At 43.8% G+C, this 15,317-nt stretch overlaps 1 protein-coding gene across 3 annotated transcripts in view; it reads right to left on the minus strand.

The window, feature by feature from the left end:
• Positions 1 to 15,317, minus strand: part of fam3c (FAM3 metabolism regulating signaling molecule C) — a 79,394-nt gene that overhangs the window by 42,415 nt on the left and 21,662 nt on the right. For 2 of the 3 annotated variants that reach the window (XM_053685745.1, XM_053685744.1), the window contains exon 10: positions 11,752 to 12,118. In XM_053685745.1, coding sequence (XP_053541720.1) covers positions 11,752 to 12,118 — 367 coding nt within the window. Of the gene's footprint in view, positions 1 to 11,468; positions 12,119 to 15,317 lie in introns of those variants that run through there. The other variant, XM_047159868.2, reaches the window with a different exon arrangement.

Genomic DNA, 15,317 nt, shown 5'->3' on the forward strand with positions numbered 1-15,317 from the left:
ACTGTCCTAACTGTCGCTAAGTACTGTCCCAACTCCACCGCTCTACTGTCACAACTGCCACTAACTACTTTCTCAACTGCCCCTAACTACTGTCCCATCTGCCACAAACTACTGTCCCAACTGCCCCCAACTACTGTGCCAAATGTCACTAAACTACTTTCACAACTGCCCCAAACTACTGTCCCAACTGCCCCTAACGACTGTCTCAACAGCTGCTAACTACTGTCCAACTGCCCCTAAGTAAAGTCCCAAGTGTCGATAACTATTCTCCCAACTGCAAAAAAACGACTGTGCCAACTGCCCCTTACTATTGATGCAACTGCCCCAACTATTGTCCCAAATGTTCCTCACTACTGTCCAATCTGTCACTAACTACTGTCTCATCTGTCACTAACTACTGACCCAACTGCCCCAACTACTGTTCCACCTGTCCCTAACTACTGTCCCAACTTCCCCTACTGCCGCTAACTACTGTCCCAACTGTGCCCAACTACTGTCCCAACTGTGCCTAACTACAGTCCCAACTACCCCTAACTTCTCCCTCAACTGCTCCTAACTACTGTCCCAACTGTCGCTTACTGTTCCAACTGCCGCAAACTACTGTCCCAACTACCCCTACCTACTGTCCCATCTGCCACTGGCTACTATCCCAACTGCCGCAAACTACTGTCCCAACTGTCCCTAACTACTGTCCCAACTGTCGCTAAGTACTGTCCCAACTGCCCCTAACTACTGTCCCATCTGCCGCTAACTACTGTCTCAACTGCCCCTAACTACTGTAGCAAGTGTCATTAACTACTGTCCCAACTGCCCGAACAACTGTCCCAACTGTTACAAACTACTGTCCCAACTGCCACTTACTACTCTCCCTACTGTCCCTTCTGACGCTAAGTACTGTCCCATCTGTTACAAACTACTGTCCCATCTGCCGCAAACTACTGTCCCAACTGGCCTAACTACTGTCCCAATTGTTGTTAAGTACTGTCCCAACTGCACCTACCCACTCTCCCAATTGCCGGTAACTACTGTCCCATCTGCCGCTAACTACTGTCCCATCTGCCAATAATTACTGTCCCAACGGCTGCAAACTAGTTCCCCAACTCCTGCAAACTACTTTCCCGACTGCTGCAAACTACTGCCCCAACTGCCGCTAAGTACTGTCCCAACTGCACCTAACTACTGTCTCAACTGCCCCTAACAACTGTCCCAACTGTCGCTAACTACTGTCTCAAATGCCCCCAAGTACAGTCCCAAGTGTCGCTAACTATTCTCCCAACTGCAACAAAACAACTGTGCCAACTGCCCCTAACTACTGTAATAACTGCTGCAAACTACTGGGCCAACTGCCCCTAACTACTGTCCCAACTGCCGATAACTACTGTGTCGACTGCCCCGAACTACTGTCCCAACTGTCGCTAACTACTGTCCCAACTGCCGCTAACTACTTTCTCAACTTCCACTAACTACTGTCTCAACTTCCACGAACTACTGTACCAACTACCCCTACTGTCCTAACAGCCACTAACTACTGTCATAACTGCCTCAAACTGCTGTCCCAACTGCCCCTAACTACTGTCCCAACTGACGCTACGTACTGTCCCAACTGCACCTAACTACTGTCCCAACTGCCACTAACTACTGACTGAACTGCCCCTAACCACTGTCCAAACTGCTGCTAACTACTGTCCAAACTGCCCCTAACTCCTGTCCCAACTGCCCCTAACTACTGTCCTAACAGCCACTAACTACTGTCATAACTGCCGCATACTGCTGTCCCAACTGCCCCTAAACTACTGTCCCAACTGAACCTGGCCACTGTCGGAACTGCCGCTAACTACAGTCTCAACTGGCCCTAACTACTGTCCCCAATGTTGCTAACTACAGTGACAACTGTCGCTAACCACTCCCTCAACTGCCCCTAACCACTGTACAAACTGCTGCTAACTACTGTCCCAACTGCTCCTAACTCCTGTCCCAACTGTCGCTATCTACAGTTCTAACAGTTGCTATCTACAATCCCAACTGTTGCTAACTACTGTCCCAAATGCCCGTAGCTACTGTTCCAACTGTTGCTAACTACTGTCCCAATTGTCGCTATCTACTGTGACAACTGTCTTTAACTACTGTCCCACCTGCCCCAACTCCTGTCCCAACTGCCCCTATCTACTGTCCCAACTGCCCCTACTGCCACTAACTACTGTCACAACTGTGCCTAACTACAGTCCCATCTGTCACTAACTACTGTCCAAACTGCCCCTAACTACTGTGCCAACTGTCACTAACTCCTTTCCCAACTGCTCCAAACTGCTGTGTCAACTGTCACTAAATACTGTTCCAACAGCCCCTAACAACTGTCCCAACTGCCCGTACTGCCACTAACTACGGTCCCAACTGTGCCTAACTACAGTCCCATCTGTCACTAACTACTGTCCCAACTGCCACTAACTACTGTCCCAAGTGCCCCAAACTACTGTCCCAACGGTCATAAACTACAGTCCCAAATGACCCTAACTACGGTGCCAACTGCCCCTACTGCTTCTAACTACACTCCCGACTGCCACTACTGCTGCTAACTACTCTCCCAACTGACCCTACCTACTCTGCTAACTGCCGCTACTGCCGCTAACAACTGTTCAACTGCCGATAACTACTGTCCCAACTGCCACTAACTACTGTCCCAAGTGCCCCAAACTACTGTCCCAACGGTCATAAACTACAGTCCCAAATGACCCTACGTACTCTGCTAACTGCCGCTACTGCCGCTAACAACTGTTCAACTGCCGATAACTACTGTCCCAACAGCCCATAACTACTGACCCAAGTGCCCCTAACTACTATCAAACTGTCGCTAACTACTGTCCCAACTGCCCCGACTGCAGATAACTACTATATAATGTCCCAACTGTCACTGACTACTGTCCCATCAGCCCCTAACTACTGTCCCAACTGCCCCTAACTACTGTGCCAACTGCCGCTAACTACTGTCCAAGCTGTCCCTAACTACTGTCCCAACTGCAGATAACTACTGTCCCAACTGTCGCTAACTACTGTAACAACTGCCACAACTACTGTTCCAACTTTTCTTAACTACTGTCCCAAATGCCCCTTACTACTGTCCCAACTAGGCATAATGCCGCTAACTACTGTCCCAACTGTGGCTAACTACTGTCCCAACTGCACCCAACTACTGTCCCAACTGTCTCTAAGTACTGTAGTTAGGGACAGTTGGGACAGTAGTTAGCGACAGTTGGGAGAGTAGTTTGGGGCACTTGGGACAGTAGTTAGGGGCAGTTGGGACAGTAGTTACTGACAGTTGGGACACTAGTAAGGGGCAGTTGGGTCAGTAGTTAGGGGCAGTTGGGACAGTAGTTTGCGGCATTTGGGAGAATAGTATGCGTCAGCTGGGACAGAAGTTGAGGCAGTTGCAGAGTAGTTTGGGGCACTTGGGACAGTAGTTAGGGGCAGTTGGGACAGTATTTAGGGTCAGTTGGGACAGTAGTTAGCGGCAGTAGGGGCAGTTGAGACAGTGGTTAGCGACAGTTGTCACAGTAGTTAGCAACAGTTGGGACAGTAGTTAGGGGCAGTTGAGACAGTGGTTAGCGACAGTTGTCACAGTAGTTAGCAAAAGGTGGGACAGTAGTTAGGGGCAGTTGGGACAGTAGTTAGCGACGGTTGTGACAGTAGTTAGTGGCAGTTGGGACAGTAGTTAGGGACAGTTGGGACAATAGTTAGTGGAAATTGAGACAGTAGTTAGGGGCAGTTGGGACAGTAATTAGGGCCCATTGGGATTGTAGTTGGGACAATTGGGACAGTAGTTAATGACAGTTGGGACAGTAGTTACGGGCATTTGGGACAGTAGGTAGCAGCAGTTTGGACAGTAGTTAGGGGCAGTTGAGACAGTAGTTAGCGGCAGTTGGGACAGCAGTTATTGACAGATGGGACAATAGTTATTGACAGATGGGACAGTAGTTAGGCACAGGTGGGACAGTAGTTAGCTGCAGTAGGGGTAGTTGGTACAGTAGTTAGGGGCAGTTGGGACAGTAGTTGGCGACAGTTGGAACAGTAGTTAGCGGCAGTTGGGACAGTAGTTAGGTTCAGTTGGGACAGTACTTAGCTTCAGTTGGGACAGTATTTAGTGGCAGTTGGGACAGTAGTTTGCGGCAGTTATGACAGTAGTTAGTGGCAGATGGGACAGCAGTTAGGAACAGTTGGGACAGTAGATGGGGCAGTTGGGACAGTAGTTAGTGACAGTTGGCACAGTAGTTAGGGGCAGTTGGGACAGTAGTGAGACACAGTTGAGACAGTAGTTAGCAACATTTGGGACTGTAGTCAGGGGCAGTTGAGACAGTGCTTAGCGACCCTTGTCACTGTAGTTAGCGACAGTTGGGACAGTAGTTGGGGCAGATGGGACAGTAGTTAGCCGCAGTTGGGACTCTGGTTAGGGGCAGTTGGAACAGTAGTTTGTGGAAGATGGGACAGTAGGTACGTGCAGTTGGGAGAGTAGCTTGCAGCAGTTGGGACAGTAGTTTGCAGAAGTTGGGACAGTAGTTTGCAGCAGTTGGGACAGTCGTTTGCAGCATTTGGAACTGTAGTTAGGGGCAGTTGGGACAGTAGTTAGCGACAGTTGGGTCAGTAGTTAGGGGCAGTTGGGACTGTAGTTAGGGGCAGTTGGAATGTATGTAGCGACAGTTGGGACAGTAGTTATGGGCAGTTGGGACAGTAGAGTGCGGCAGTTCGACCATACTAAGGGGCAGTAGCAGCAGTTAGGACAGTAGTTAGGTTCAGTTGGGAGAGTAGTTAGTGGCGGTACGGGCAGTTGGGACAGTAGATACCGACAGTTGGGACAGTAGTTATGGGCATTTGAGACAGTAGTTAGCAACAGATGAAACAGTAGTTAGCAACATTTGGGACTGTAGTCAGGGACAGTTGAGACAGTGCTTAGCGACCGTTGTCACAGTAGTTAGCGACAGTTGGGACAGTAGTTGGGGCAGATGGAACAGTAGTTAGGTACATTTGGGAAAGTAGTTAGGGGCAGTTGAGACAGTAGTTAGTGGCAGATGGGATAGTAGTTAGCGGCAGTTGGGACTGTAGTTAGGGGCAGTTGGAACAGTAGTTAGTGGCAAATTGGGAAAGTAGGTAGGGGCAGTTGGGACAGTAGTTAACGGCAGTTGGGACATTAGTTAGGGGTGGTTGGGACAGTAGTTTGCGGCAGTTGGACCATACTAAGGGGCAGTAGCAGCAGTAGGACAGTAGTTAGGTTCAGTTGGGAGAGTAGTTAGCGGCAGTAGGGGCAGTAGTTAGCGTCAGTTGGGACTGTAGTTAGCAACAGTTGGGACAGTAGTTTAGGGCACTTGTGACAGTAGTTAGTGACAGTTGAGACAGTAGTTAGTGGCAGTTGGAACAGTAGTTCGGGGCAATTGGGACTGTAGTTTGTGGCAGTTGGGACAGTAGTTTGTGGCAATTGGGACAGTAGTTAGCGGCAGTTGAGACAGTAGTTAGGGGCAGTTGAGACAGTAGTTAGGTGCAGTTGGGACAGTAGTTAGCGGCAGTAGGGGCATTTGGGACAGTAGTTAGGGGCAGTTGGGACAGTAGATAGCGACAGGTGGAACAGAAGTTAGCGACAGATGGGACAGTAGTTGGGACAGTAGTTAGGTGTAGTTGGGACAGTAGTTTGCAGCAGTTGGGACAGTTGTTTGGGGCAGTTGGGACAGTAGTTGGGGCAGTTGGGACAGTTGTTAAGGGCAGTTGGGACAGTAGTTGGGGCAGTTGGGACAGTAGTTCGTGGCAGTAGGGGCAAATGGGACACTAGTTAGGGGCAGTTGTGGCAGTAGTTAGGGGCAGTTGGGAGAGTCGTTAGGTGCAGTTTGGACAGTACTTACCGACAGCTGGGACAGTAGTTAGGTGCAGTTGAGACAGTAGTTAGCGGCAAATGGGACAGTTGTTAGGGGCAGTTGAGACAGTAGGTAGGTGCAGTTGGGGCAGTACTTAGCAACAGTTGGGACAGTAGTTAGGGGCAGATGGGACAGTAGTTAGCCGCAGTTGGGACAGTGGGTAGGTGCAGTTGGGAAAGTAGTTTTGTGCAGTTGGGACAGTAATTAGTGGCAGTTGGGATAGTAGTTAGTGACAGTTGGGACAGTAGATAGGGGCAGTTGCGACAGTAGTTAGCGATAGTTAGGACAGTAGTTACGAGCATTTGGGACAGTAGTTAGGGGCAACTGGCACAGTAGTTAGCGACAGTTGGGACAATTGTTAGGGGCATATGGGATAGTAGTTAGGGGCAGTTGGGACAGTAGTTAGCGACAGTTGGGACAGTTGTTAGGGGCAGTTGGGACAGTAGTTATTGAAAGTTGGGACAGTAGTTATGGGCAATTGCAACAGTAGTTAGCAACAGTTAGGACAGTAGTTAGGTGCAGTTGGGACAGTAGATAGGGGCAATTGGGACAGTAGTTAGCTACAGTTGGGTCAGTAGTTAGGGGCAATTGGGACTGTAGTTAGGGGTGGTTGGACTGTACGTAGCGACAGTTGGGACAGTAGTTTGTGGCAGTTGGACCGTACTAAGGGGCAGTAGCAGCAGTTAGGACAGTAGATAGGTTCACTTGGGAGAGTAGTTAACGGCAGTCGGGGCAGTTGGGACAATAGTTAGCGTCAGTTGGGACTGTATTTAGCAACAGTTGGGACAGTAGTTTCGGGCACTTGTGAGAGTAGTTAGCAACAGTTGGGACAGTAGTTTGTCGCAGTTGGGACAATAGTTAGCGGCAGTAGGGCAGTTGGGACAGTAGTTTGGCGCAGTTCGGACAGTAGTTAGGAACAGTTGGGACTGTAGTTTGTGGCAGTTGGGACAGTAGTTAGGAACAGTTGGGACAGTAATTGGGGCTGTTGCGATAGTAGTTAGGGGCAGTTGGGACAGTAGTTAGTGACAGTTGGCACAGTAGTCAGGGACAGCTGGGACGGTATTTAGGGGTCAATTGAGAGAGTGGTCAGCGACAGTCGTCACAGTAGTTTGTGGCACTTGGGACAGTAGTTACCGGCACTTGGGACAGTAGTTTGGAACAGGTGGGACAGTAGTTGGTGAAGATGGAACAGTAGTCATCTCAGAAATATTTCTAAAATAAGAAACATATTGTCACTACATGATGCGGAAATACTAGTTCATGCATTCGTCACCTCTAGATTAGATTACTGTAATGCCATACTGTCTGGATGTTCCAGTAGGAATATAAATAAGCTCCAATTAGTCCAGAATGCAGCTGCTAGAGTCCTAACTAGAACTAGAAGATACGACCATATCACACCGATATTATCCACACTGCATTGGCTCCCAGTAAAATCTCGCATTAATTATAAAATACTCTTATTAACCTATAAAGCACTAAACGGTCTCGCGCCACAATATCTAAGCGACCTTTTGGTTTTATATGATCCGCCACGCCTACTTAGATCAAAAGATGCAGGCTATCTGACGGTACCTCGAATAGTGAAGGCTACAGCAGGGGGAAGAGCTTTCTCTTATAGGGCCCCACAGTTATGGAACAGTCTTCCTATTAGTGTTCGGGACTCAGACACAGTCTCAGTGTTTAAGTCTAAGCTTAAAACGTATTTGTTTACTCAAGCCTACCCTGACTAGATTCTGTTCTACTTTCTCCCTCTCTCCTTTCGCCGAGCCCCACACGAATTTATGGAGATACTAGAGATCCAGATCCTTTCTGCCTCTGGATGGAGCTCAAATCTTCTTTAATTCCAGACTGCTGGGACTACGGCTGCTCTTAACACTATACAGACTTCATATAAATCCATAATGAACTTTTTCACAATATCTGTTGTTACCCAGATGAGGATGGGTTCCCTTCTGAGTCGGGTTCCTCTCAAGGTTTCTTCCTCTTAAAACATCTTAGGGAGTTTTTCCTTGCCACCGTCGCCACTCAGTGGCTTGCTCAGTTGGGATAAATTCACACCTTTAATATCTGTATACCGTGTTGATATTTCTGTAAAGCTGCTTTGAGACAATGTCTATTGTAAAAAGCGCTATACAAATAAAATTGAATTGAATTGAATAGTTAGGGGCATTTGGGACAGTGGTTAGGGACAGTTGTGACAGTAGTTAGTGGCTGTTGGGACAGTAGTTCGGGCAGTTGGAACAGTATTTAGTGGCAGTTATGACAGTAGTTAGGGGCAGATGGGAAAGTAGTTAGCCACAGTTGGGACAGTAGTTACCGGCAGTAGGGACAGTTGGGACAGTAGTTGGTGACAGTTGTCACAGTAGTTAGGGGCAGTTGAGACAGTCGTTAGCGGAAGTTGGGACAGTAGTTAGTGACAGTTGTTAGGGGCAGTTGGCACAGTAGGTAGGGCAGTTGGGACAGTAGTTAACAGCAGTAGTGGCAGTTGGGAGACTAGTTAGGGGCAGTTGGGACAGTAGTTAGCGGCAGTTGGGACAGTAGTAAGCGTCAGTTGGGGCAGTTGGGACAGTAGTTAGGGGCAGTTGGGACAGTAGTTAGTTGCAGTTGGGACAGTAGCAAGCGGAAGATGGACAGTAGTTGGGACAGCAGTTAGCGGCTGTCGGCACAGTAGTTAGGGGCAGTTCAGACAGTCATTAGCAGCAGTTGTGACAGTAGTTAGGGCCAGTTGGGACAGTACTTAGGGGCATTTGAGACAGTACTTAGCGACAGTTGGGACAATAGTTAGGGGCAGTTGGGACAGTAGTTACTGGCAGGTGGGATAGTAGTTACCGACAGCTGCGGCAGTAGTTAGGGGTAGTTGGGACAGTAGTTAGCGGCATTTGGGACAATAGTTAGGAGCAGTTGGGACAGTAGTTACTGGCAGGTGGGATAGTAGTTTCCAACAGCTGCGGCAGTAGTTAGGGGTAGTTGGGACAGTGGTTAGCGGCAGTTGGGACTGTAGTTAGGGACAGTTGTAAGCAGTATTTAGCTGTAGTTAGTTGTAAAACAGTAGTTAGCGGCAGTTGCGGCAGTTGGGACAGTAGTTAGGGTCATTTGGGACAGTAGTTAGCGACAGTTGGGACAGTAGCTTGGGGCACTTGGGACAGTAGTTAGCGACAGTTTGGACAGTAGTTACAGTCATTCGATACACTAGTTAGTGACAGATGAGACAGTAGTTAGCAACAGTTGTCACAGCAGTTCAGGGCAGTTGGGAGAGTAGTTAGCGACAGATGGGACAGTAGTTAGGCACAGTTGGGACAGTAGTTTTTATTTAGGGGTATTTATTTAGGTTGGGACAGTAGTTTGTATTTAGGGGTCAATTGAGAGAGTGGTCAGCGACAGTCGTCACAGTAGTTTGTGGCACTTGGGACAGTAGTTATTTTGTGTTGCTGACTACTTTCCCAACTGCCCCTAACTATTGTCCCAATTGTCGCTAACTACTGTCCCAACTGTCGCTAACTATTGTCCCAACTGCTGTACAATACTGATAATGCTCTAACACTTGAAAGGGATGTATGGCAGACCCTGTTCAATAATATTATTCCGTTTTTTCCTTGTAATGTCTTATATTTTATAAATATATTCTTGTATATCTTTATATTACTTTTTGCCTTTTCTTATATGTTGACATGGGAGAAGACGTGCAATGGGACAATGCTGGTGCAAAGGTGAGCCTCCACAAGGACATGTCTTTGTAACTGTAAGTGACTAGTCAACTTACTCCTTCACATGGTATTCATAAGGTGCCATAAGTTTCTTCTTCTCTAAGGATCATGCTGAAGTTTGAACAAAACGGTTTACTTAATATCCGCAGAAGTAGTGTACACGTCATTTCTTCCTCATTTGTTTATTATCTTTTATTGTATGCCTAAATGCAATACAAGTTATTTGCCAGATTCAGATGCTCCTAAACAAATTATAATAAAGTATTGTAAAAAGTTTGTGACTTGTCAACAAAGGCTGTGCTATCTTTTCTAATATAATGCATTTAATATGGAAAAATATTTTCACTGAAATATTTCAGAGAATTTTTTTACACTAGTTTACACTACATGTTTAATATTCTGTTCTGTTGGAAATATGCCTTAACTGTTAAATTAATTTGGAACCTTTAAAAATAACTCACCTGCTTCTATACCTCTGGCTTATAGTGTATATGACTGCTCACTGTCATAAACCCATACAAGGAAATAATAAGTAGGTGATCTGATCTAATATAGCATATTATAATATATATATATATATATATATATATATATATATATATATATATATATATATATATATATATATATATATATATATATATATATATGTACCTTAGATAATGCCTCTCTGAGGGCCATGTTGAAATGTTCCCAAGTGGAAGTACTGTAGAATTCCTAAGCATTAAATCACCCCAATTACTCCTGTATACACTTTCCATGCGATCGTGCTCTTTGCCTGACAAAGCCATTCACACAGCGTATTTGTCAGTTGGGTCTAATTCTAAAATCACCAGATACCAAATGTACAACTGTTTTGTCCTGCTGCCATCACAAAATAAAAATGTTTGAACCTTAAGTAACGTAGTCATGGAGGGTGTGTACATATGTCACTCTACATTAAGGGCGGGGATCCTTACAGACTGTGGAACAGAAATGAACTCAGTGTGTGTCCACCGATTTATTTCACATTGGACTACAAACATTTTTCTTTTTAACCATTATGGACGAAACACCCATTTCTTTTAAAACATCACCTTTAAATGTTTTTCTACCAACTAAAGAGACGATCCTCGGAGTTGTTGACGTCCTGCTCAGGGTTAAACAACAACGTCTTTACAATATCTTCATGAAGAAACTGTCAAACTAACATCTTGTTTTTGTTTTCTCGGAGCAGAAGTCAGATCCTCTCTCATTTCATCAGGGTATTAGGGTATTAGGATTTCTCGGAGCAGACATTGTAACAGATAGTTGCAGAGTTTCTTCTGTGTTTAACTACAACGTCTTAACCATTATTTAAGCACTGAGACACACGACTCTCTACTTAATTTGTTAACATAAACACATTTGTAAGCATTCTGGTCAGCAAAGCCCCCAGAAATCAGACGTCTCTGTCTCACACAAACATACCACTGCCAGGAAAGATCACACATTCAGATCAAACAGTGTTACAGAGGTCATAAATGTACACGACTTGACTGTCAGCCAGTGGGGACATGGGATGTCAAAGCATAGACCAAGTCTTATTTAGTGACAGTTCTGTGTAAGTTCAATTCAATTCAATTTTATTTGTATAGCGCTTTTTACAATAGACATTGTCTCAAAGCAGCTTTACAGAAATATCAACATGGAATATCAATATACAACTTAGTCGTTTTTCCTGGTTTAAAAGGCTGCAATCTACTGGAGAAAATCTAATTGGAGCAACATAATTTTTAAAATGATCGTCAACTTAAAAACCTGTGTTAATTGAACACACACACACACACGTTCTTTCAAATAGATCAATACATACGCACATGCACACTCTAAAAACAAATGTTTAGGCTCAAAAAAAAAAAACTTCTAATGAAGTTATGACAACTTTTAATGAAATTAATTTCAACCAATGAACTACATCTTTAACCTTCATCTGTCAAGATCAGTGATTGATCTATGGGAAAGAACAATTAACATAATTTATCTTTGAAATACATCTGTCAAGAACATGTGAATCTCTGGGAAAGACCACCAATATTAATCTTTAACCTATACCTGTCAACATAATTATGATTGATGATGATAAACATACGGATCTATGGGAAAGAGCACATGTAACATTATCTTTGGCATACCTCTCTCAACTATGATTGATGATGATGACCTTTGACCTACACCGGTCAAGATAATTATGATTGGTGATGACCTTTGACCTGGACCTGTAAAAAATAAGGTTTTACAAAACATACAAACCATTTCTCTCTGCTGTATATGGATGGCATATCGAATGTTTTTCAAATACCTTTGTTGTTGTTCTTTTGAGAGGTGATCAAAATATTCATGACTTGAAACAGATGGAAATTTGACAGGCCTGTGTTGCAGTTCCATGGAGTGTCCAGTGTTGGCTGCCATTTTGGAATGATGTTTTGCTCTCCAGGTCTCCAAATCAGTCATGTGACTGAAAACTATGAACAGGCCCACGTGGGTCCCACACAAACCACCCTAATTAAAGGATGCAGATGGAAGCTAGTGTATCAAAATTTTCATCAGTAATACAGACATTTAAAAAGACAACAACTATGCTGCACTCCATGAAATTACATTAAAAATAAAATATTAAATTACTACAGACATGTACATACATATACAAATCCGCTCCCTCCCTTTCTTCAGAGCACACCCACAGGGCGTTTAGTATAACTACTGCATCATGAGTTATGGTAGGCACAAAGGAATTATAAATACAAATAGCAGGAAAATCAATGACTGGACACATTCCCCAATAAAAATAATAAAATATCATGAGCTCAGGTTACCTAACATACATTCAATGTTCCCAGGAGTATTCATACTGAACAAAGAACAACTTCTGAAGGATGCATCCTCACACACCAATCTCATGCCACTTTCCTGTTATAGGAATGTAGAAAATCAGCATACCAACATTTGCAGTTGTTCACAATATAGCACATCTAGAACGACTGGTTTTCACAACGGCCAACCTCAAGCTCTAACAATGGCAGTAGTTAATCCTTGGTGTGTTCATTCCCTATGCTGTGCTGACATGCTGGCTTGGCTTGGCTTGTCACGCTGTTATTACTAGAGATGCACTGATACTAAATTTCTCAGCCAATACCGATAGTTCTGCCTTTTATACAGTCTTTTAAATTAATAATAATTAATTCCACAATTCTGACGGAAATACAAATAAAAACTTTATTCTCTCCATTTCAACAATTTGTTTCACGGTAACTGGTCTCATAAACACAAAACACATTACTCTAATTAACATTAACACATGAACTCAATTCTGAAGACGGAAGTAAGATTCTTAACTTATTGAATGTTATTAATTCATATTAACAGAATTAACTGACTGAATTCTAAAAACCTCCTGTTAGTCTCACACTCACTCACCACAAACAAACACATTTCTACTTCATCACTGACATCACACTGGTAATATATAATATCAACTTTTTATATATTAACATTAACTGTATATGGAATATACTACTCTACAAATATATGTTTCTGTGCAATATAGATGTTTTGTCAACTCGGCTTTATTTAAATCTTCCAACCGTGTACTGGTGCTTTAATTCAGCGCGAGCAACTCTGCAAAAAAAAATTTAATTTGACTTGATGCCGAAACTCCCGCTTCACTGCTGCTCACTTCTGGTGTAAAATATTATCAGTGCAGAGCTTACAGAGATTACAGACTGCAGTTTTGTCGTCATTCAACACAAGAGACATCATCTTTACACACAGCACTAAACTGATGTGTTTTCCCGCCCTCTTTTGATTGACAGATATAATGGGCCCTGATCATTGGATGTTTTTAAACTATCGGTCGATGGCCCATAGCGTGAAAAATTGCATCGGTGCATCTCTAGTGATTACGTCACGCTGTTTAGACAGCTGAACAAACGAAAAACATTCAAAGGCACGCCTACTGGGACCTAATGTCCTACCCCATACACAGTTGCATGAATTTTTTTGCCTCCTTGTATTGAGGACTGGAGAGTCAAACCACACCGTAAAGTCTTCTCCAGTACATCCCAAAGACATTCAATGGAGGTCAGGACACTGTGGTGGCCAATTCATGTGTGAAAATTATTCCTCATGCTCCCTAAACCACTCTTTCACAAGTTAAGCCCGATGAATTTGTCATCCTGCCAAATATGCCTGTGCCTTCAGGGAAGAAAAAAAAATCCATTGCTGGGATAACCTGGCCATTCAGTACATTCAGGTACTCAGCTGACGAGGTTATTGTCGCATAATGTTGCAGAGCCTAGACCTGACAAACTGGAGTGAACCCAGACCATAACACTGCGTCCAGAGGCTTGTACAGTAGGCAGTATGCTTGATGAGTGCATCGCTTCATATGCTACCCTTCGTAACCTGAAGCGCTCATTGCTTTGGAATAGGTAATCAGACAACATGACCTTTTTCCATTGCTCTGTAGAAGATTTATAAATTGTGGCAGTAATTTGATTAAGGTTAAAATGATCAGGAATGTGTTTGAGAGATACTAGGTAAACCAAAACTGATCAGCTGAACTGTGTGTAATTACAGCATTTCTCAGGGCATGTTTGATATCATTTATATCCATATTTCATGGTGAACTATGTGGTGAAATCAAAGATATCATAGGTTTAGGAAACAAGATTTACAATATATGTTGCAATATGTGCTCTACACACACACACACACACACACACACACACACACACAGACACACACGCTGGCACCCCTGGTTTACATGGGGGACATTTTTCCTTTGCTCCCACCCACCCATTCTCAGGAGTTTAATCAGTGTACAGTTCCGCATTATTTGGTTATATAGCTGTGAGTCTATCCTGCCATAAAACCCCTTGTTTCATTTCCCATTTGGTATCTTGGTCACATTTCAAAGAGGCTCAGGGGTATAAGAGGACACACTTGGGAGAACCCAAGGTGGGCTTGTAACAAAGAGTTGGCTGGTAACGTTAAGGAAGGAGCTTATAACATCAGAGGTTGCCTTTTGTGCCATTAACCCCAGAGATAACCCCACTTATCTCTATTTTATGCATACCTTCATTTGTGTATAATTTGTTACATATATTTCTTCATTTGTTTTAATAAATTCATTTGTTATTTCTATCTATAAACATTCAGTGGATCTTCCATAAGAAAGTGCTGCATTAAAAGTGCATGACTGTATTTATATGGTCATTAGAAGTAGTTTCCTAAGCTAAAGTTGTTGTATCTTAAAATTGACCTCTAACAAGTAAATAGGAAAGGCCTAGACTTGCATGTTAATATTAACTGCTGAGCTAACCAAAATAATTACTTATTATAGTCTACATAAAAGACGTCTTTTTTATAATGAAAGCTTAGCATGAAACCGTTTTAGACTAAATATAATCAGAACACTGAGGTATTATACTTCCAGCACTAACTAGATTATCTTTTGGAGTCAGACAATTAATTAAATGGAGTCAGAAATATAAATCATAAATTAAAACACGCATTCAACTGGCGGCTGCACCTATTTCCGTCTTTTGTTATAGGAGAGCAGTTGGCTAAGTAATTAAGGGTTCATATTGTAGTCCTGCAGCTCCACAGTCCAATCTTTATGCTGATTTAATGTTCAGTGAAGTGTATCACGGCAACTGAGGAAAAAAAAATTCAGATTCAATCCGGGTTACAAGGGAGT

Source organism: Ictalurus punctatus, chromosome 14 (assembly GCF_001660625.3).
Source record: "Ictalurus punctatus breed USDA103 chromosome 14, Coco_2.0, whole genome shotgun sequence".
Lineage (NCBI taxonomy): Eukaryota > Metazoa > Chordata > Actinopteri > Siluriformes > Ictaluridae > Ictalurus > Ictalurus punctatus.